Source organism: Dermacentor andersoni, chromosome 11, assembly GCF_023375885.2.
Source record: "Dermacentor andersoni chromosome 11, qqDerAnde1_hic_scaffold, whole genome shotgun sequence".
Taxonomy (NCBI): Eukaryota; Metazoa; Arthropoda; class Arachnida; order Ixodida; family Ixodidae; genus Dermacentor; species Dermacentor andersoni.
The window spans coordinates 50,901,749-50,922,545 of NC_092824.1; the positions used below are offsets into that span (position 1 = coordinate 50,901,749).

A 20,797-nucleotide genomic window follows, 5' to 3' on the forward strand; every position below is an offset into this window, starting at 1 on the left:
GCCGCCTGACAAGTTGGGCAACACAAGTCAGAAACTTAGCATTTTGTACTGACCAGCGGGAAGTAGCTTTTGCTAATAAACAACAACAACAATGATTCGCTCAGGAATTCGTTTCTTCACAGAAACATATATATTTATTAGCCCTAAGGGAGATTCCGTTGAAATGAGTTGGAGCAAGCCATAACACAAGTTGCGTTTCTCTCTTCTGTAAAACATTTTAATGTGTAATGCTCAACCGCAAAACCGCCCAATAAGTCATGTATATTCTTATTAACTTATATACTGAACACAACGCGAAATTCAGAATTATGACGTACACTCAGAAAAAGAAAATACCGAAAATTTTACGGATGTCCATAACGGAAACCGAAAAATGTCCGCAACTTCCAGGTGCGCCCGGTCGGCAGCTCGATCACCGATGTAGGTCCCTACAAGACCCACGAAGGGGTCTTCACCGCGCAACAGTCAAGTTGCGCGGGAATTGACCGCAGCAGTGGCGACACATCCGGCCAGCGTGCTCCTGACGAAGTTCGTTACCACGCTTTCCGCTACCCGATCCCACGACAGCAGGAACTCATAGCGCAGTCTTCGCCGCGCGAGTCTGGCTGCGAAGCAGTGCGTGCTTGTATGGTCAACGTAGAGAGTCGCACATTGGCGCAAAGGAGACGACAGCGACCGTAGAAGAAGAGGGAGGGTAGTCACCGCTCACTAAGCTGCCGAGGCTAATCGCGCCAGCTCTCCGAGTGCCTCCGAGGAAGCGGAAGGCAGCATCCGAGTCGACTTCCGCGGCGACGACAGCGTGGCGCACTTCCCAAAGCGCCACCTTCTGCTCCAGGCCGCCCTCGGGACGGACGACGCTGCACTAGGCTTCAGCACGAAGGCTGGTGGCGGGGGGAGTGTAACGGGAGCTGCGCAGACCTGGCCTGACCGTCTTCAGCTTCGTACTAGCGTTGGTGATTGGCCCGCCTACGGCGTCCTTACGTATGGCATGGATACACGGGCGCTGCTGGTCGTCGCAACCGTTCGAGACGTTGTTCACGAAGTCGGCTGTCAGCGGCGGCGCTACCAGTTCCGCGTAGGTGGTATCCAGCTTGAGAGTCTGCAGCTGGCATAGCGTGCCGACATCCGCAATGACGTCTTTCTCCAGCCAAGACTCGTAGCGGCCGTCCTCGCAGAGAGACCATCGCCTCATCTTCAGGCATACCAGCCTCTGAGACAGCAGCCGAAAGAGCGCCGGTGGCTCGGCGACGAGGTTTGCACAATGGAGCTCAAGGCATCTCGCGGTAAATTCAAGTAGGACTTCGGACGCCACAACGAGGCAGTGGACGAGCCGGAGTTGACGCGATTACCGCACGCTCACCTTTTGACGGCGTTCATTCGGCGTCCACTCGTCCACGTCGGAGAAGAACGTAAGTCTCTGCACGACCAGATCGCAGTAGGCTACTAATGTCAATTCCGTTTGGCCGCGGCCAGGCCTGGGTATTGGGCAGCGTCTGATATTTCGAATATCGCTGTCCACGCGCCACGAACAAGGCCGGTGATGAGCTTCGCGCAGGCGGAGACTTCCATGATGGTGAGTCACCATCCTCACCTCGCCTGTCCCAACGCAAGAGCTGCGTGTCTTTCTCCGATATTCTTAAGCAGTATGGCCGAGCACGTTGGCAAGGAGCCGTAACACGGCACGAAATTGTGGCACGAAATGAGATCTTCGTCACAGCTGGTAGCCTCCCGTTGCAAAACAGACGCACGGCAAGAGGAACAGGTCTGGAATGTAGAACGGTATTTGTTACAGTTGTTAGTTATTTCCTGCTCAAGATAGGCGATCAGGTGGTAAAAGTGCACCACGTGGATTAACTTGCAAATGATCGAAATGAAACAACAGAGAAACTAGTGGGGCAGCTAGTGGTGTCTTGTTCAATATGCAGCTGATGAACAGTTCATTTGGGACACTTCCCTAATCGTGCATGCACGCACTCTCTCATAGGAATTCAGCGTTTAAAGATCGAGGTTCGAGAACGATAACGGTGAACAAAACCTCCTCCGAAAGTGGCCTCCCTTGCGCTATGAATTTATAATCTGCTGTTTTGCAGTGAACGTTACTGTCCATCACCTGTATCCTCAACGTCCCTCCTAGGCACCGATCTCTCATAAATCAGTCTTCGTACGAGAGATTTCGGTGAGTGCGCAACTTCCCAAAATAAAGCAAACTTACATAACTGTCAATTAAGTACATTACGAGTAAGGAAACTACTGGAGCCTGCGTTTTCCCATCTTCTCTTTTTTTTTGTTAGTAGTAAATCAAAATCAAGACGCTGTTTTTTTACCTCTCTTCAGATCGCATATTTCTTAAAAGTACGTAATTACATATAAACGTTCAAATATTTCATAAACGGATTACGATACTCGACCGTCAAAAACGAATGCGGCTGAAATGACTATGCGAGAATCTAACTACTGACAGTACACCTACCACCATAAACCGATTCGGACTACCGCAGAGGAAAGATTGGTCATAACGGCTCGTGTGGTACACTTTTCTAGACACTTAAGCTGAAGAATGCCTGAAAGCACATAACGCATACGCAGGAATTAACACACGTGCTAGCAGCCAATCAGTTATTCTTCAAAGCAACATTTCAGGAGGTCTGTGCAGGGGCCAAACAGGAAAGGTTTGCAGAGCGCGCCAGAAAAAAAAAAAAAAAAAAAAAGATTTTTCACCCTGATCCGGCTGTTTAGCACGAGGTACGGTGCAAATTATCAACATTCTGCATCTCTGCTCCCCATACACGCAATAATCTTTTCCAAGCCTATTGGCACTAGTGTGCGCCGCAGGAACTCGGTGGCTACGCAGTTCTGCCACGAAGTGCGATCGAGGTGCGTGGTTTCTATTCTTAGCCATGGCAGCCGGATTTTTTCAGGCTCGGAATGAAAAACGCTCGTCTACCACACTGTCTATACTCGTTAACGAACAGCTTTCTGATGCACACGGACGCAGGTTTAATAATTCCAAGAATATTCTATATCTCGCTGTCAAAAGATTGTACGCACAAGACCAAACTATATTTACAATTCCCACTACAGCAAGGAGGCTATGACAAACGCTGTAGCTAATGAATAGTCCCCAGTAATCTTTCCCGTCTGGCGTAGTATTCGCGGACGGCCCATTTCCTTTTCCATACTTCCCGCTCTTTGTAATTGGTTCCTCGGACGCGGCTCGAGGAGCCCCGTTATCGCTGGGATTGGCCGCTTTTGACGCATAGGAATACTGGGAGAGGAAAACGAAATGGAACGTCACAAAATACGCGCCCGGGAAGTTGCACCCGAGGCTCATTACATGAGCGTATTCGCATTCGGCTCCCGTCCCAATGCGACTTCCACGGCTGAACTCGCATGTCATTGTCCGTTTCCAACTCCGCCACAACAATGGTTACATATTTTGTTAATATAAGGGTAACAATGGTGACATATTTTCACCCAAGCCTTCCTCATTCGCAAGCCCCCGTCACCAGCTGAGCAACCGCATAGAAGCCAAACCCCTGCGTCACCCTCCTACCGTCTGGAGAGAGAGAGGAAAGAGGAAACGCAGGGAGGTTAACCAGAGAAAAAGATCCGGTTTGCTACCCTACGCTGGGGAGAGAGGGGAGGGGGAGGGAAAGTGGTAACAAAGTAGAGATAAGGAAAGAACGGAGCATAGACACACAATCACAATCGGTCACTGTCACCGAATACTGTCATCACACAGCACAGTGGCACTTGCAGCACTATCAACATCTGTTCAGGCTATAGCCGCTTGTCCAATTCTGTCGCCCTCAAAAACCGTAACAGCGCCCTCGTCGCCCACTGCGGCGATGGCTTGTGATGGCGGTATTTTAAATAAAGTTCCTCTGTGAGAGGAACCGTCTAGATACTTCCCATACTGCCTAGCCCTCTTCCCAGTCCCTTCAGTGGAAGCGCGGACACACGGCAGCAGAAGCATCCGTTAGAGAACCTGACAAAAACGTTTTTAGACCAACTCTCCCTATTCAGAGCAACAGAGTGAGAAATTTTGAAATATTGTTTTTATACACAGAATGGGTCAAGTAACGTGTAAGACAAGTCAAGAACAACATACTTGAGTCACCGAGGTGAAGCTCACCTTTCCGAGAAAAAACTCGCTGTGCTCTGCAGATGAATCCAAGCCTAAAACGGAAGGAACTGCACCTGGGCCGATGGCGTGCCTGCTCGCGTGCTCCCTGTGTTATGCTGTGTACCCACTACGCGGGATTGGCCAAGAGGCTAGCGGTTACACGGGTGAGGGGCGAGAAAACGGGAGAGAATATGTATATGTCAATGTAAAGTTCAATTTTTACAATGAATAAAAGTAGACAAACTAATGTTATAGGCTTTTTTTTTCATCAGAGGAAAACGCGTGCTTTACGAAAATACAGAAAATATGAAAGTAGTAAATACTGATCAAATTCAAATTGGAATGTTGAGCAATAGCTAAGTCAGTCAACCAGGTGTCACAAAAGAAGTCGCAGACAGCCATGCATACATTCCTCTGGCGTAGAGAATAGAGTAGAAAGTTGATTATAGTAGTAGAGTAGAGTAGAGAGTAGAGAACGTTTTCGTGTTTACAGCACTGCCTAATTTTCGGAATTGCGTTTCGAAGTTTCTTGTTTCTCAGGATTATGAATTGACGGCAGGTTAATTGAAAAAGTAAAAATCGCAATTAGATTCTTTGCAGGTATGGCATAGAGGGAACCGGGCTAGACCAGACCTGGGTAAATAAAGATTTACAGATGGAATACAAGAACGTAATTTTTTACGGCAATTTCCAATTTGCATGTGGGACACCATCGATTCTACCAAAGAAGAAGTAGTTGGTTACAGCCTGTCTGCTATTTGGAATTTCTGCTTTGCAATACATTTAAAAAGAGAATGATTTCTAAATCTAGCCCTGGTGATAAAGGGAAAGGTTAGCAAAACAGCCAAGAGAGGTCCCTCTATGGATGTGCACGCAAGTATGTCTGCCATTTGATTAGGGAACAAACCACGGTGACCTGGTACCCATATCAAGTACACCAGACTCGAGATCAACGGAATTATTATTTCCAGTGCATTCAGAACTGTACTGTCTTAGTATAAGGGACATGCTGTGTACATTACAATGAATGGGTCACTAACACAGCTGCCGAAGAATTTCCCGGAAGTTTTCGAAGAGCTAAGCAATTGCTAACGATACCGCCTCCAATATGGGTGTAAAATAAGGTAGCAATGAATAAGACCAGGATAGCGACTCCGAAGAAAATGCCTGGAGCCGCTTTCTCCTAACACATTGATGCACCCGTCTCTATTAGGTTGTTTGTTTTCAATTGCGCTAAATTATTTTGTTATAGGCCGCCTGAATATATAGTGGGCAGGAGTTTAGCATTGGAAGAAAATATTTCATTAACTTCAATCTTAATAGCAATTACGGATTTTTTTTGGGGAGAATGATCTCGGGTATCTGAACTTTTAATGGTTCTATATGTGCTTGCATAATATGTAGCTGCAGATTGCATAAACGGGACAAAGTTATAGGTGCCTGCATGTGACTCATACCCACAGTGGGAGATTGGCCACGAAGAGGGTGGCTGATTAAGCGAATGAAAACAAGAGAATTGACAATTTGCATGTTTGAACTTATAAAGTAAAATTTTTGTGATAGTAAAAAGGGAATAAAAAAATCATGAGCCATTCCACTCCGTGAAGCTGGTTGACAATCGAAGCTGTTTAGCACACCACACGGAGGTGACACATAATTTTGAACAAAGGTACGAACTCATTGTCTTGGTGGGTGGTCATTATTTCCCTCGCCACTGCAATCACCATTCTTTAATAATGTTAAATTGATGCACATACGCCGCTGGGCGGTCGATTGGGCCGGGTCGGTGTGGCATCGCGCAGGATTTCTGCAACACGGAACGCGGAAACCGCTCCCTTTTCGGCACCGACAAATGTACATTGAGATCACCGAGAAGGACAACATGTGTCGACAGTAGTGTCATCGCAGATAATTAACTCAAAGTGAGTAGCCCTGAGCCGTACAGGGCTATGTATGCGCGATTAGAAAGAATTTAGGCGCTGTTCTCTTGCCTTTGCTGAGTGCTTGTAGCCTGTGCTAAACGGGCAAGGCAAAATTCCCTGTATGAATGGGAGTATGAATGCTTTCGGGTCTATGAGCCATTCATTTATTTTTTGTTCATGCAGAACAAAAATGCATGGAACCCTAGCCGTCTACAGCTTCGCTGTAAAAGGAAAGCTCTCGAGGAGGAGGAATGAACGTTTATTGTGTGAAACAGCGAGAAAGTGTTCTTTCTTCGCCCTAAGTGGGCGGCTCTCTTAGTCCAGAAAGCCGTTGGCTAATGCCAACGTCAACGCCAACTGTCAACTAAAAAATTATTAATACGTATATCCCATTTCGTTTACTTTACTTCTTTCGCCACTCCTGTTACCGACTTAAATTTTCTGTTCACTTCGTTTCCAACTGTTCCTCTGCTCGTGTGCGCGGACGCCTTCTCTGTGGATGGTAACCACGGCAACGCGTATAGCCGTGTGCTTTCTTTTAAACATCACACTGCGCATGCGCACTATGGGGTTACGGTCGTGCGCGCATCGTGAAAAATCGGAGTAGGGGGCGGGGGGAATCCATGGGCATCTAAAATAACTGACAGCACGTATTTTGTATAGCAGACCACAAAACAATCAGAGGCCGATATAGAATCCGTAATTGCGAAGCGGCGATTCTTTGTCGTCACTGGTTGGCCCAGCGTCTCTTTGGGGCGTACGTAACACAAGGGTGTGGCACTTCGTGAAGCGTCTTTAGCGCTCTATTTTGCCGGCGTCACTACTTCCAATGCCAGGATTGTCGGCGACATAGCACGCCTGTCACCGACACCTACAACGCGTTTGAAAACAGAATTGCGGCGCTTTCGACCTTAAAATTTGCAAACGGAGGCGAAACTTTAATAATGCAACATTATTTCAAAGAATCAGCAGTACTTCAAACGAAAAGAAAGTCGATCGAACAAGCGAGTTGAACTGAGGACCTCCAAGCCATGAGCGCCATGCTCTCGCACAACGTCATGGGACATATTACGAGAGCTTATTACGCGAACCGTGGTCTGGTCCACAGAATGCAGGCAAGGATTATCCTGCACTCTGGTCAACGGAACAGTCACCAGCGAAAATCTCTTGTCAAAATTGTACCCGTGCGTGGTCGTCACGGCAATAACACATACACAGCCGAGGATTTCAATATTTGCAAACGGGAGTGCTCCGGGGCACAGGGATTGAGGTTGCGTTCGTGTGCTTCTAGATGGAAAGGGAAGAAAAAGAATCGCTATTCCTTGCTGGGCTAGTTGACCCACACTTGCACTTTATTTCGCATCCTGAGTCATCGTTAGAAATAAAACGACAGGAGAGCGTGTTTTACTCCTGAAAATGCATTTTTTTTTTTTTCGGGATAGTATCCGTAAATTGTTGTCGCGGCAACGCATAGCCGGGCATTTCATATTCACGAACCAAATCAGGCAGGCCAGCGGGGAGGTTACGTCCATGTTCATACCAAGAAAAGGACCAAATAAAAAAAATCCGTAGTCGAGCAGGCTTACAACGTTGCAAATGAATAAAACTATGTAGCCATGATCATGCCCGTGGGTGGCTGTCATGGCAACGTGAAGCCGTGTATCTTATATTTACGCACCCCACTGCGCACGCGCACGAGGAGATTATGTCGGTGCGCGTATCGATGAAAAAAATAAAGAAAACACAAAGACAAGGGCCGCTAGCGATCAGGTACGAGTCGAGCCGCATCCTAAGCCGGAGCCGGATCCGCAGCTGGCATTTAAGCGCCTGGTTCTGCCGCATCGGGCGCGGCAAAAGGTCCTCCCGAAACCGGTTCTCCCGCGGCCGGTGCGAGCGCTCCGGGCAGCGGCGGTGATAGTTCGGCCGCTCCTGGTTCAGCAGCGCCTGGTTCAGCCGCTGCTGGTTCAGCTGCTGGTGGTTCCTGCAGATAAATGAAACAGAACGGCCACTTTAGAAAGCACGCTCTGGATGCAGTAAAAGACCACCACGGGCTTTGCAAAGAGAATGGTTGAAGTCCGCGGCCGCTATTTCCATTTTTTTTTTTTCGGATGCCAGACCACTACGTCAGGGGTGACAGTTGTAGCAAAAGGGGAACCTCTATAAGAGCGGAGTTGTCCATGATGTTAGCGGAATTTGGGACAACCCAGTTCGTGTGCGAGTTACGTCCTGCAGACAATAGCATCGAAGATTCGTTGCACGAAATGGAGTTCATATTAACTAGACGCTTCGTTTTGTTTGCTATAAGGCGATGTCTCGATATTCTTTTTTCTTTAATTGTGCGCTTGCCATAGTAATGTTTCCGTACTTCAATAAAACAGGCACACGTAGTTGGCGTAGGCAAATCTCAAGCGGCTCCACGCACGGTGCAATGCCGGCACACACTGTGCTTACCTTGCTACTGATGAATGCACGTCACCTCGACGAATAAGTGCACCTCAACGTCGCCTCAAGAAGAGTAGCTGCGAATTTATTAGTGGAAATGCGTGCGCTAGTTAACGAAGTCACCAAACGCACGGGTGAATTATTACGCGCCAGTTGGCGTTGCTCCGCCGATGCAATTCCGCTGCGCACGCCGACGAACTGCCTTTCCCGCTGCAGCTTTCACAATTTCAAGTTCCCTTTGTGTCCTGCTTGGAAAGTTACAAAGCTGAAGTATTACAAACTTTTGGGCATTTCCTTAATGCTACGGAAGAAAGCAGACACGCGGTACACTAAGGTCGAGCAGCGCCGGCGAAGGTGTATCGGCCGTAAAAGATACTCAGGAAAAAAAAAAAACAATGGAGTACAACATTCACACGCAAGAGGGGCGACCGGAAACAAACAAAACACGTGGTGCGTGCTAAGTCTGCTCAGACATCATCAAGGTATAATGACCTCACAAATATGAAACAAATTTTTCAGCGAGAAGTCGAACGACAAAACCGTATGCAGCAGCTAACAGCAATCCTCGCCCTGAGCTACACATCCCTGTTTTCTAAACACTTCCGAAGCAACCATAACGTCGAACGTATGCTCGGGCGAAAAGACTAACTCTGTTCAAGAGTGTACTTGCCGGCCATCATTCCGATAAAACACAGCGTGATTTAAGCCCTCTTACAAGCGAAGTCAGAAAAAAATCATTATCAATTGTTTACGAAGCAACTAGCAGCAGTTAAACATGCACAAAGCCACACATGAAATAGATCCAAAAATATGAAGTGCGTAACAAACAGCCGGTGTGACGCTTTAAAGCGCCGCATAAACCCAAAAAGATCAGCCCTCATAAGATTCAGCAGCTTTACCACCCAAAGCAGTCGTGCAACCTATCTAGAGCAACATGATAAAGATGCGGAAAACGGTAAAAGGGGAAGTGGAATTCAGAACCTAAACGAAATGCCTTTAAGCAGCATGCTGCACTGCGGAAGAACCGAAACAAAACAAAAGTAGGCTGCGGTCAATTTCATCGCTAGCCCGTGTAAACGTGATCAAGCAGAACAAACACCTAGGTGACAAAAGAAAGCCCCCCGTGAGAACTAGAAATTTCCCTCCGAACGGCGGCGATCCGTTGCAGCTGTTGCACCCACTCATGAAGCCTCGCGGGGAATGATTAGAACCTTGTCGCTTTCAAGTTCTTGCAGGTGTTTCAGTGCTCCACCGCGCGAAAATTCTACTTCAACATGCCAATGGAGCTTTGGCCACCGCACAAGTGGGACGAGTGTTTCTCATCTCGCTCCGAAAACGGGAACTAAACACGAGCAACGACGCAGAAAACTACGGCGGGCGGCTGCCTCCTTTCCCGAGGGCACTTAACAACACGGCCACCAGCGGCGCGTCCTACGGCGCACACTTGAGAGACCCTACGAGCACTATGCGTATACTTGGCAGCAGCGTTGTAGCGAAACTCATGAACAAAATAGGCTCCGTCGGAAGCAGCACTCCCATCCTCCCCATTTTTACAGAAGGAAAAAGAACAGAAATTACTGAAACCGTAGCTCACCAAAATGCCCCCCAAAGATAGCAACTATACAAAGCTTACATTTCTTGGGTATGCAGACGGCGGGAAGGTCATCCTGCCTCTGGCCTCGTCCATCTCCTTCTTGAGACCAGGGAGCCAGAGGGTGCCGGCAATAATTGAGAAGAGCCCGGACAAGATGAAGACGATCGCGTAGGACTGCGTCTCGCCGTCCAGGAACACCACTGTCGATTGCAAACGACCGCAAGACTCGCCTTGTAATACGAGAAGCGCCTATACACGAAGCCTCCCACTATGCCCAGAAGTGAGGAATGCAAGACGCATGGATGGATGGATGTTATGAGCGTCCCCTTTGGAAGGGGGCGGTGGGTTCGCCACCAAGCTCTTGCTATTATACTGCCGAATGTCATATCCAGCTTGAATAAGAGAAAAAGTAATATGAACGGGCACGGCAAATTAGAAATGCGATTTCTCGGAAAAAACGCTGTTATCAGTGAACGTTTTAGTGATATTTAAAAAATATTGCTATTTGGCGAGCAGCAACTTTGAGCAGTCTGGTAATAGGTTTCCGATTAGCCTGATGATTTCGGTGGGACTTCATACTAACAAATAACCGAGCTGCCCAGAAGCCTATATTGCCGAAACTTTTCAGAGATGTTCCCAAATAGGTCTTCTTCAAGTATCAACCAACCACTAATTGATGGCAACGCTTTTCTCTGCGTCTCGCTCTGTTTGATTTGTTTTGTTTTGTTTTTTAATTGCGGAGGCCATTCAGTTATGCAGGGCCGAGCGGACGTCCACCGAAAGGGAGCGTCAGGCGTGTATCGAGCCTTTTGTCCCGCTATTCTCGGCATAGGCCGGCTACTGCCACAAGATCGCAGGAGACGCACCGTGATTTTCGTGTTAATGCCCCTACTTAGGAAAATACGCAGCACAAAAGCCCTGCGGTATCCAATGAGGCCAGCTTGTATAGTTAGCTGGCGATCATGTTCGAGTGCTCTCTGTCGGAACCACAATAACAGCACTGACAATTGTGAACAGTAAGAACAACGGGTTTAGAGGGTGATGCGCCATTGACCCGTTTCCTTATTTTTGTCACCCGCGTTTGGCAGGATGCACGGTGTCGCGACGCTACATCGTTGCGGGTAAGATTGAAGAAAAGAAACGGAGAGGTGCAATACACCCTACGGAAGTTCGGTTCATTAAAATAAAAAAGCTTCTGGATATCTGTTGGAAGACCAGCCTACACAGCAGGCCTCACTCAGTCCTTGCATGCCCTTGCCATTTATCGTGCCTCCTACATTAACCGCCGACTAAACCGAGAAGCAGCACTCCTAAACAGCGGCTTAGCTCGGCTATGCCAGGATGTACGGTGCGAAAGCTAATGCGTAGCATGGTTAGTCTTGGTTAATCTTGATTGCAGGTCCAGGTTAGTCTGCTTGTCTAGCTATGTTGCGGCGTTTAGCCAGTCGTTCGGCGCGCTGTTAGTCTGTTTCCTGGGCGATTACAGGCTTCCTCCTCCTTATAAGAATTGTCGCCGTCCGTATTGCCGCCTCAACTGTGGTTGCGGCGCACGCGAGCTCTCCCTTTCAAGCCTCCGACATGTTATCAGGCATGCGACGCAGCTGGCGAAGCGAGCAGAGGCGAGCGCAACGACGAGGAACGCAGTGTGACGTCATGTGCATCTTCGGAGTACGGCCACGGCGAAATCGCAAGTTCGCGGCCAGTAAAGCTTTCGCTTTAAATAGTTGGCGGGGGTGTCGGCTTATGTATCCTACCACCTGCCTCCACCAAGTAATCTCACCAGCCGCTATCTGACTCCGTGGTTAAAGCCAAAGAGTTCTATGGTTAAAGCTGGACACAGATCAACGTCAAACTGTCTGTTTCTCTTCCAGGGCTTTTTACAAGTGGAATGCAGTACTGCCCCTGCTGCTACGTATATGTACACTCACTGACAAACACCGGTCCGAGCAGGCATCCGATGCCCGAGGCGGCCCGGCACATTCCCAACTGGCGTTCCACGGCGTCCGGTTCACTGTAGCGCTGCAGCACCGGCACGGGCAGCAGGTCGAGCGCGCTGCTGATGCCGCCCAGGCCGAAGCCGACTGGCGCCAGCAGGAACACCTCGTTGGTCATCGCCATGAGAAAGAGGACGCCGCCCTGCAGGAACGCCTGCACCGCCATCACCTGCACCAGTGACGGGCGCGTTCACGTTGGACGCGAGCATTTCGGGCATGTATCATCCGTATGTCACTCTGTGTTTAAGACGTTTGTATCGCCTTACAGACGTCGTCACTGGCACTGGTATGCGTTGGACGTTATAGATATCTGCACAGTATCCGTATAAGTCGCCTTGTATTCTTTATTATGCTCACATTGCCTGAAGTGCCAACACCTGCTGCCAAGAAAGCGCGAACAGTATGTGGAGGCAACACATGCGCACTCTTTATCCTCGTTTTTCTCCTATTTTTAACGCGAGCTCGTGCCGCAGAAAAACCGGTGTCGGCGGCGTTGGCCGTGAGCGAAAAATCCCAGAAGGCAATTCATAAATAAAAACAACTTGCAAGCTGGGCTGGGTGGTAATCGAACCAGGGTCTCAGGAGTGTGAGCCAGAGACGCTACTACTCAGCCGCTACTACTCAGTTCGATGGTTCAAATCGCGACAAAAGCGCCTCTAGTGAATGCGGTCTTGCCTTAGAAACATGCCGTAGAAAGTTATTCTGCGGTGTATATCGGTAATTATGAGCATGTAAATTACAGAAGTCGCACTTGAACGAGTAGTGAAGTACGTTTCCGCTACATTTCTACTGCGCTTGACGCACACGCAGAGCCATCTTGCGGCAAACACAAAAGGCCCCCTCCTCGCAATGTACGGTGCTGCCCTGACGGGTGGCGCGCCACTCGCCCACTCCTCCCCTTCGTCTCGTCAAGAGCGTGCCGAGAGAACGAGTGGGCGGTGCGAACGGGGTGCATAACGCTATCGCGTTCCACTCTTGAAGGCGAAGCTTAAGCGTCCTGCAATTTACTTTTCTTTCCTTTCTTTGTTTACCTGCAGTATGTCGTACAAACAAGGTCGAATTTCCACCCTTCTCAAGGCAACAGCTGCCCCGCGGTGCAAGGCATGCAAATATTTGCAAGTGAACGTTGGGGCACAGCATCTATGCTTTACTTTGCGCTTTAGCATCGTTACATTGCCTTCGAAACGTCATCACTGGCACCACTTGTAACAGGCTCTTGTGCGTATATCCATGCCTCACAGCGTCGTGCTGCTTTTACTGACATAACCGCAGTTATTTGTGTTGGAAACAAACGTGTACGTGCTGGACCTCGACAGTCTTGTATGCACACAATGTCTTCGGACGTATACATTATATTTTGTTCCTTGTGCTTCCCGACCTCTGACATAAAAAAATATGGCGAATGCTTAAGAGTGGAACGCGATACCTTTCAAAGATGCCTGACTGTTTCTCACGCTTCCCGGAAACTACAACTTATGTAACCATAACGTTTACCGGCAAAAGCTGGCGGCGAAAGCTATGCACGAAGGCGACCTTTCTGGTAGAAACGCGGCCTCTTGGGTGAGCCGATCCCAGAGGTAGAGCACAGCCGCGGCAAAAAGAAAATTACGTCATTATCCCGTTTCTGTTATTGTTTCGCAGTTTTAATATTTAAATATGAAACGATTTAACATGAAAGCCATGCGCTGTCGGTGTTTTGTTCGTGACATTTGTTTGTGGGCTGTCATTTCAGAATTCCAAGGAATAACTTTGTCAAAAATGTTAAGACAAGATATGAGTAACTTTATTGATAGATATGGTGCGGCAATATACCATCCCCATACCGCATGTCACATACCAAGGTATGGCATGTATACAGATACCTAACATACACGGAAATTTTCAATCACAGAAAACTTCTCCGAAGCCGACACCGGATTTTCTGCCACACTATCACACGAGCATCAGAGCCACACGGCCCTGAACTTTATCCCGTCAAAACGTTATTTCCCGTCGTTCTTCCCTTGACGTCCAATTCCGACGCCAAAGGGTAAAACGAAATAATAATGCAGCTGCATTTCTTTTTCTTAAGAAATCCGTATGAGGTTTAAAAATCTTTGTCTTACATTTCAATTCTAGCATGCCGTGCTGCTAACCGACTACTCGTGACAGACTACTGATGCTTGATGACTCACGCGTATCACTTTCCGCAATTTGCGTTTTCCGAAGACACACAGGTCTTCACAGGTTTTACACCTCAGCCACTTCAAGAGGCCTTCACTATAATTGTAAACTTAGCTCGACGCGTTAAGACAGATGCAGCGGACTGGCGTAACCTGGTCGTTCGTTTCCGTCACCCTGGGGCGTCACAGCGCGCATTGCAACGAATCGATTGCGAGTCATCGTTATCATTTTCGATGCTCGCACGTTGTTCTGACTACTTGTGCTAGCTTTCAAAAAACGGAATGGCATGACGAAGATGACATTATTTAGGCCACCACTCCGACTACGATAAAGAACGGCGACGGCCGCGAATGCAACAGTTTAAGGCCTCACGTGACTGTTACCGCTGTGTTGCTGGTTCATTCGCAAACAGTCACTTATGGTACAGACGCGAGCCTCGTCCTCGCCGCCTTCAGCAAGCATATGCACGGTCGAGTGTTCGTGTTTACCTTCCGGTGCTCGCCGTCGCCAAGAAGCGCCTCGTAACACAAGCGTCCGACCAGGTCGCCAGCGCCGTACGAGAGCAAAGCGAGGGTGGCCGAACGAGAGCGCGCCGGGTCCCCGTCCATGGCGTAGTCGTAGATGAGCGCGCCGGCCGTGACCGACAGCGACGTGAGCGCGCCGTGTGCAGCCAGTGTTTTGGCCACCGCACTGTCCAGAGTGGTCTTCATCATAGATAGATAGATAGATAGATAGATAGATAGATAGATAGATAGATAGATAGATAGATAGATATAGATAGATAGATATAGACAGATATAGATAGATATAGATAGATAGATATAGATAGATAGATAGATAGATAGATAGATAGATAGATAGATAGATAGATAGATAGATAGATAGATATAGATATACATATAGATATAGATAGATAGATAGATATAGATAGATAGATAGATAGATAGATAGATAGATAGATAGATAGATAGATAGATAGATAGATAGATAGATAGATAGATAGATAGATAGATAGATAGATAGATAGATAGATATCGCTCTTTTTATTGGGATGGGGACAAGTGCTGCCTTGACGTACTTGAAAATTTCGTGACCTTACGTATTTCTTGCATGTCATGTCAAAACTGTTTATCCCCTTTCTTCGTCGAGTGTATTACTGCGCGTGACGTCGCATACTGCGTCACACTACTCGTGTCACTATCTTGCACCGTCATTCGCGCCATCACTTTCGCTACTCGCTCGTATCACTCGATCGCACGCACTCACTCCAGCAATTTTTAATGCATAAGCATTCCTCGGAGAGTACGCCAGCAAAATCTGTCTGTCACGATAAAAGTGTAATGCCTTATATCTGCATAAAAATGGTTTAACTTGCGACGTTTAGCTATTTAATCGTTATAATAGTGTTAATGTAGATGATTAGTAGCTTTATAAGCGATAAGGAACAATTGATAGAAAAAAAAGTATTGATCAGAGAAAGAAAGACGTTTCGTCAGGCGCCTTGAAAGCTTACTTTCCCGTATTATAAGCATGTGTGCAAAGAAGCCTGCTTTGGGGCAGTTGGGTATAAATATAACTGATTGGTACATGTGATAATAGTTTGATAGTAATATATTAATAAACTATTGATGGCGGTAAAAAAGGAGCAGGTGATGCTGCCGTCGCCGCGTACACGAGGTAACAAAAACAATAACAAGAGAAAATAAAATGAAAACATCACGGCGACGCCGATGGCGATGGCAGAAATGCGCCTGGAATGTCCATAATTTTCATATATTTATATAATATATATAAGTCCATATAATTGATATCGCAATAAATTAGCTAGAAGAAGTTGGAGGATGCTTAAGCTTCACCTTTAAGAGTGGTACGCGATAGCATTCAAAGATGCCCGACTGCTTCTCACGCTTCCCAGCAACTGCAGCTTGTAAACGTTACTTTTACAGGGAAACGCTCGCGGCGAACGCTATGCACGAAGATGAGCTTTCCGGTAGAAAAGCGGCCTCCTGCGTGGGCCAATCCCGGAGTTCTTGCACAGCCGCGCCAAGAACGTTACATAATTTTCAGGTTTGTGTTATTGGTTCGCACTTATATTTCTGTCTGAGAAGACCTAACATAAAAGGCATACAGGTGTCATCTGTTTGTGGGTTGTCATTCTCAAAATGCCGAGGAATAACTTGTCAAAAATGTAGGACAAGGTATGAGCAACCTTAGCGATAGAACAGTGTCGCAACTCGCATGTACCGCGCGCCACATAGCAAGGCGTGGCATATGCATATGCGTAAATATACGCGGGAATATTCAATCACCGTGACGCCGACGCTGGACGCCAACACCGACGCCGGAATTTACGCGACACGGGGCCCTTAAAACAGCTGCGATGAAACCGGTTGTAACGGCGTTCCGGCTCAGTTGATACGATAGCTTGAAAAGGTCATGCAGCTTCCTGGCAACTCATCTCCGGACCGTTCAGTACACAGATTTCATTTCATTGGCGCCGGAGACGCGCCGAGTCCCTCCCCAGTCGTTGACTATGGGACCTCCTAGAGTTACTATTTCTGTAAAAGATTTCAATCGCATCAATAAACTGAAACTGAAAGAAACTAAACATGCGTAAGCTAGGAAAACCAAGTAAGGAAAAGCGAACTGCCGAACGAAAGAATGCCTGCGCATAGACAATTCTCGGAATTTCTGTAGCATTTCTTTTTAGAAACCGCCTTAGTTGTGGGACGCTCATGGATAACGACGTGTTGTTACACGAGAGGTTTGGGGCGAATGAAAGTCTGGAATCAGTGGCGGAGCGCGCGCTCGTTGAGTTCGCGCTGATGCGAGACGCAGCACGAAGGTCAATTCGCTCGCTGCTGCTGCCGCACTTCTTCCCTTCAGCGTTTTGACAGCCAGTTTCCGCGGTCATCGAGCGAGATGTGTACGTGTTGGCTTGTGCGCGCCTGACACCACGCTTGTTAATTTAGTTAGTATGCCTATGTTGACGAGTTTATACGGCTGATAAAACTGCTATCCCTAATTCGCATGGCTAGCTGTCGACTAATCTTCCATCGCAGTAGATGCTTCGCCTTTCGGGCGAAATTGCAGCTTCTTTTAATTCCTCCGCACTCCCGTGACTTGGCGCTGCGCCTGCCGCTCTCGGAGGCCACGTAACAAATCATACGCTCACCCCCCCGACTCCGGTATGCGACGCCAGCTTAGGCGGCTCCGCTGCGGCCTCCTCGGGCTGCTGGTCGGCGTTGGCTTGGCCTTCGAGCACCGCGGCGGCCTGCTCTCCATCAGCCTGGGCTGCCGAGGTGGCCGCCGTGCCGTCACCTCCGGTGGTACCCATCGTGCCGGGATCGACCGACGTTCCTCCCGAGACGCCGCCCGAAACCAGTCCGGGATTCATTGCGTTCGACAGGTCTTCGGCAGCCACCGACATCTGTTTAATATGCATCGACCAGCGGTTTGTTCAACAAGGACATATGCCAATTAAGAATGATCGATTCCGCAGTAATGCATTTTAATATTACAATGGATAACGATGTAATGCCTACTAATAATAGAATGCCTACTTTATGACGTGACGTGTGTTAGCGATGCACTTCATACTCAGCTAAAGAGAACAAAGCTGAGTGTTCACATTCTGTAAATGGAATACAGTGCCCAATATACAAGGAGCGAGGAAAGCATATGTCGACTACATAATAAAGAACTGTCAAGAGGCGTTATAGTTCGATTGCTAAAGCCCTCAGATAGCAGAGCACCGCAGCAAGAAAACACAGAGCTTCGGCAACACAGGCACAAGGGTTCCAACCACACGTTGTCGTCGTCTTTCTCTAAGCAGTGCGTACTGCTCGTTCTTCTTCAGTACAATTGCCTCCCCGGGGAAGAGGAGCCGTCTCGGCGACTTACGGGCAAGATAGCACAGGTGGGTCAAAGTACGGCTTGAGCCGCTGAACGTGCACGATTTCGCGCCCTCGGCGGCGCTTATCGGAAGGCGGCTCAAGGGGTTCTACCAAATAGTTCACAGGAGACGTTTGACTGACGACACGGTAGGGACCCTGGTACTTGGACACAAGCTTGGGTGAAAGTCCAGGGCTGGTAGCGGGAACCCAAAGCCAGACTAGTGAGTCAGGGGCATAGGGTGCCGGAGAAGAGGGAATATCGCGAAGGTGTTTCTGTCGCTGCTGATCTTCCGAAGTAAATGTGCGGGCGAGCTTCCGGCACTCTTCCGCGTGCTCAGCAGCCTCGGACAGGGTAGTAGCCTCCGTTGTGTCAGGGCGATACGGAAGGATGGTGTCCATTGTGCAGGAAGGCTCGCGTCCGTAAAGAAGAAAGAACGGGGAAAATCCTGTAGTGCTCTGTGTGGCGGTATTATAAGCGTACGTCACGAAGGGTAGAATTCGGTCCCAATTGCTTTGGTCAGATGCGACGTACATGGCTAACATATCGCCAAGAGTGCGGTTAAAGCGCTCAGTCATGCCATTGGTTTGCGGGTGGTATGCAGTAGAGGTACGGTGAATTACGTTGCACTCCTTGAGCAGGGCTTCTATAACATCAGACAGAAAGACGCGGCCTCTGTCGCTCAGCAACTCTCTGGGGGCTCCATGGCGAAGTATGATATTACGCAGAAGGAACCAGGCAACATCCCGCGCAGACGCGTTGGGCAGAGGCGAAGTTTCGGCGTAGCGTGTCAGATGGTCAATCGCCACTATCACCCAGCGGTTGCCATCTGAAGTACATGGAAGGGGCCCATAGAGATCAACTCCGACCCTGTCAAAGGCCCGTCTTTGACAAGGCAATGGTTGCAGTGGAGCGGCTAAGGCATGAGGGGTATTCTTGCGGCGTTGGCAAGCGAGGCAGGAGCGAACATATTGGCGGACGAATCGGTACATCCCGCGCCAGTAATAACGAATTCGCAGGCGCGCGTATGTTTTGAGTACTCCTGCATGTGCGCATTGCGGGTCATGGTGAAACGCTGCACATATATCCGAACGTAGGTGCCGAGGAACCACGAGTAACCATTTGCGCCCATCCGAGAGGTAGTTACGGCGATATAGGAGCCCGTCACGAACAGCAAAGTGGTGTGCTTGGCGACGTAATGCACGGCCAGTAGGAGGCCCTGATGGGTCTGACAGAAAAGCCAGCATAGCGACAATCCATGGATCCTTCTGCTGCTCCGAAAGCATATCCGTGGTGGTGAGGGAGGACTCGCATATTTGTACTGTCTGATGATTGGGCTGGCCTGACACTGGGGAGCGAGACAAGGCATCCGCGTCCGAATGTTTACGGCCAGAGCGGTACAGCACTCGAATATCATACTCTTGGAGGCGAAGCGCCCATCGCGCGAGGCGGCCTGAGGGATCTTTTAAGGACGACAGCCAGCAGAGTGCATGATGGTCTGTGATGACGTCGAACGGGCGGCCGTAGAGGTAAGGACGAAACTTAGTTATGGCCCAAATGATAGCCAGGCATTCTTTTTCTGTAACGGAATAGTTTGCTTCCGCTTTCGTGAGTGCGCGGCTAGCGAAGGCAACAACGTATTCATCGAAGCCAGTCTTTCGTTGTGCAAGAACAGCGCCAATGCCGACGCCACTGGCATCCGTGTGTATTTCTGTCGGTGCGCTTGGGTCAAAATGTCGGAGTATGGGAGGTGAGGTTAGAAGACGACGCAGCGTCGTGAATGCGGCATCGCAAACTGGCGGCCAGGCCATGAGGTCGTGGTTACCCGCGAGAAGCTGCGTCAGAGGCGCTATTATGGTGGCGAAGTTGCGGATGAAACGACGAAAATAGGAGCATAATCCGATGAAGCTGCGGAGTTCTTTTGTGGTCTTTGGTCGTGGGAATTCGGAAACGGCTTGGAGTTTGGTTGGATCTGGGAGGACACCATCTTTCGAAACAACGTGGCCAAGGATGACTAGCTGCCGGGCGGCGAAGCGACACTTCTTTAAGTTGAGCTGGAGTCCAGCATCGGCAAGGCAAGTGAGCACGCGTTTGATTCGGGACAGGTGAGAGGAAAAGTCCGGGGAAAAGATGACAATGTCATCGAGATAACAAAGGCATGTCTGCCATTTGAGACCCCGGAGGATGTTATCCATCATTCTTTCAAATGTTGCAGGCGCATTACAGAGGCCAAAGGGCATCACGGTAAATTCATATAAGCCATCAGGCGTAACAAATGCTGTTTTCGGGCGGTCTGCGTCAGCCACGGGGACCTGCCAATAACCGGATCGTAAGTCTAAGGACGAAAAGAATTCAGCGCCTTGGAGGCAGTCCAGTGCGTCGTCGATACGGGGCAGAGGATAGACATCTTTCCGGGTTATCTTATTTAGACGTCGATAGTCCACACAAAAACGAATAGTCCCATCTTTCTTTTTGACAAGCACTACCGGAGAAGCCCAGGGACTGTGTGATGGCTGTATCACGCCGCGTCGAAGCATGTCTCCTACGTGCTCATCGATGACTCGGCGCTCCGTCGCGGACACACGGTATGGACGTTGGTGTAGAGGCGCGTGGCTGCCGGTGTCGATGTGATGAACGACTGTGGAGGTACGTTCTAAACATT

At 48.8% G+C, this 20,797-nt stretch overlaps 1 protein-coding gene across 1 annotated transcript; it reads right to left on the reverse strand.

Moving 5' to 3' along the window:
* Positions 1 to 7,366: 7,366 nt before the first annotated feature.
* On the reverse strand, positions 7,367 to 12,331 carry LOC129381454 (uncharacterized). The gene is made up of 3 exons (XM_055064324.2): positions 12,013 to 12,331; positions 10,124 to 10,284; positions 7,367 to 8,029 (listed from the first exon to the last, which is right to left on the reverse strand). Exons 1-3 carry the CDS (start codon positions 12,242 to 12,244, stop codon positions 7,868 to 7,870), a joined length of 555 nt encoding a protein of 184 aa, XP_054920299.1. The 5' UTR covers positions 12,245 to 12,331; the 3' UTR covers positions 7,367 to 7,867.
* Between the last annotated feature and the right edge of the window lie 8,466 nt (positions 12,332 to 20,797).

Bases quoted from the DNA above. Each gene is read 5' to 3' on its own strand.
- LOC129381454 (XM_055064324.2), bottom strand. From the start codon at position 12,244: ATGGCGGTGCAGGCGTTCCTGCAGGGCGGCGTCCTCTTTCTCATGGCG. The intron at 10,285-12,012 runs GTGAGTGTACAT...TGCAATCGACAG, and splicing joins GCTCGGACCGGTGTTTGTCA to TGGTGTTCCTGGACGGCGAG. The intron at 8,030-10,123 runs GTAAGCTTTGTA...ATTTATCTGCAG, and splicing joins CGTCTGCATACCCAAGAAAT to GAACCACCAGCAGCTGAACC.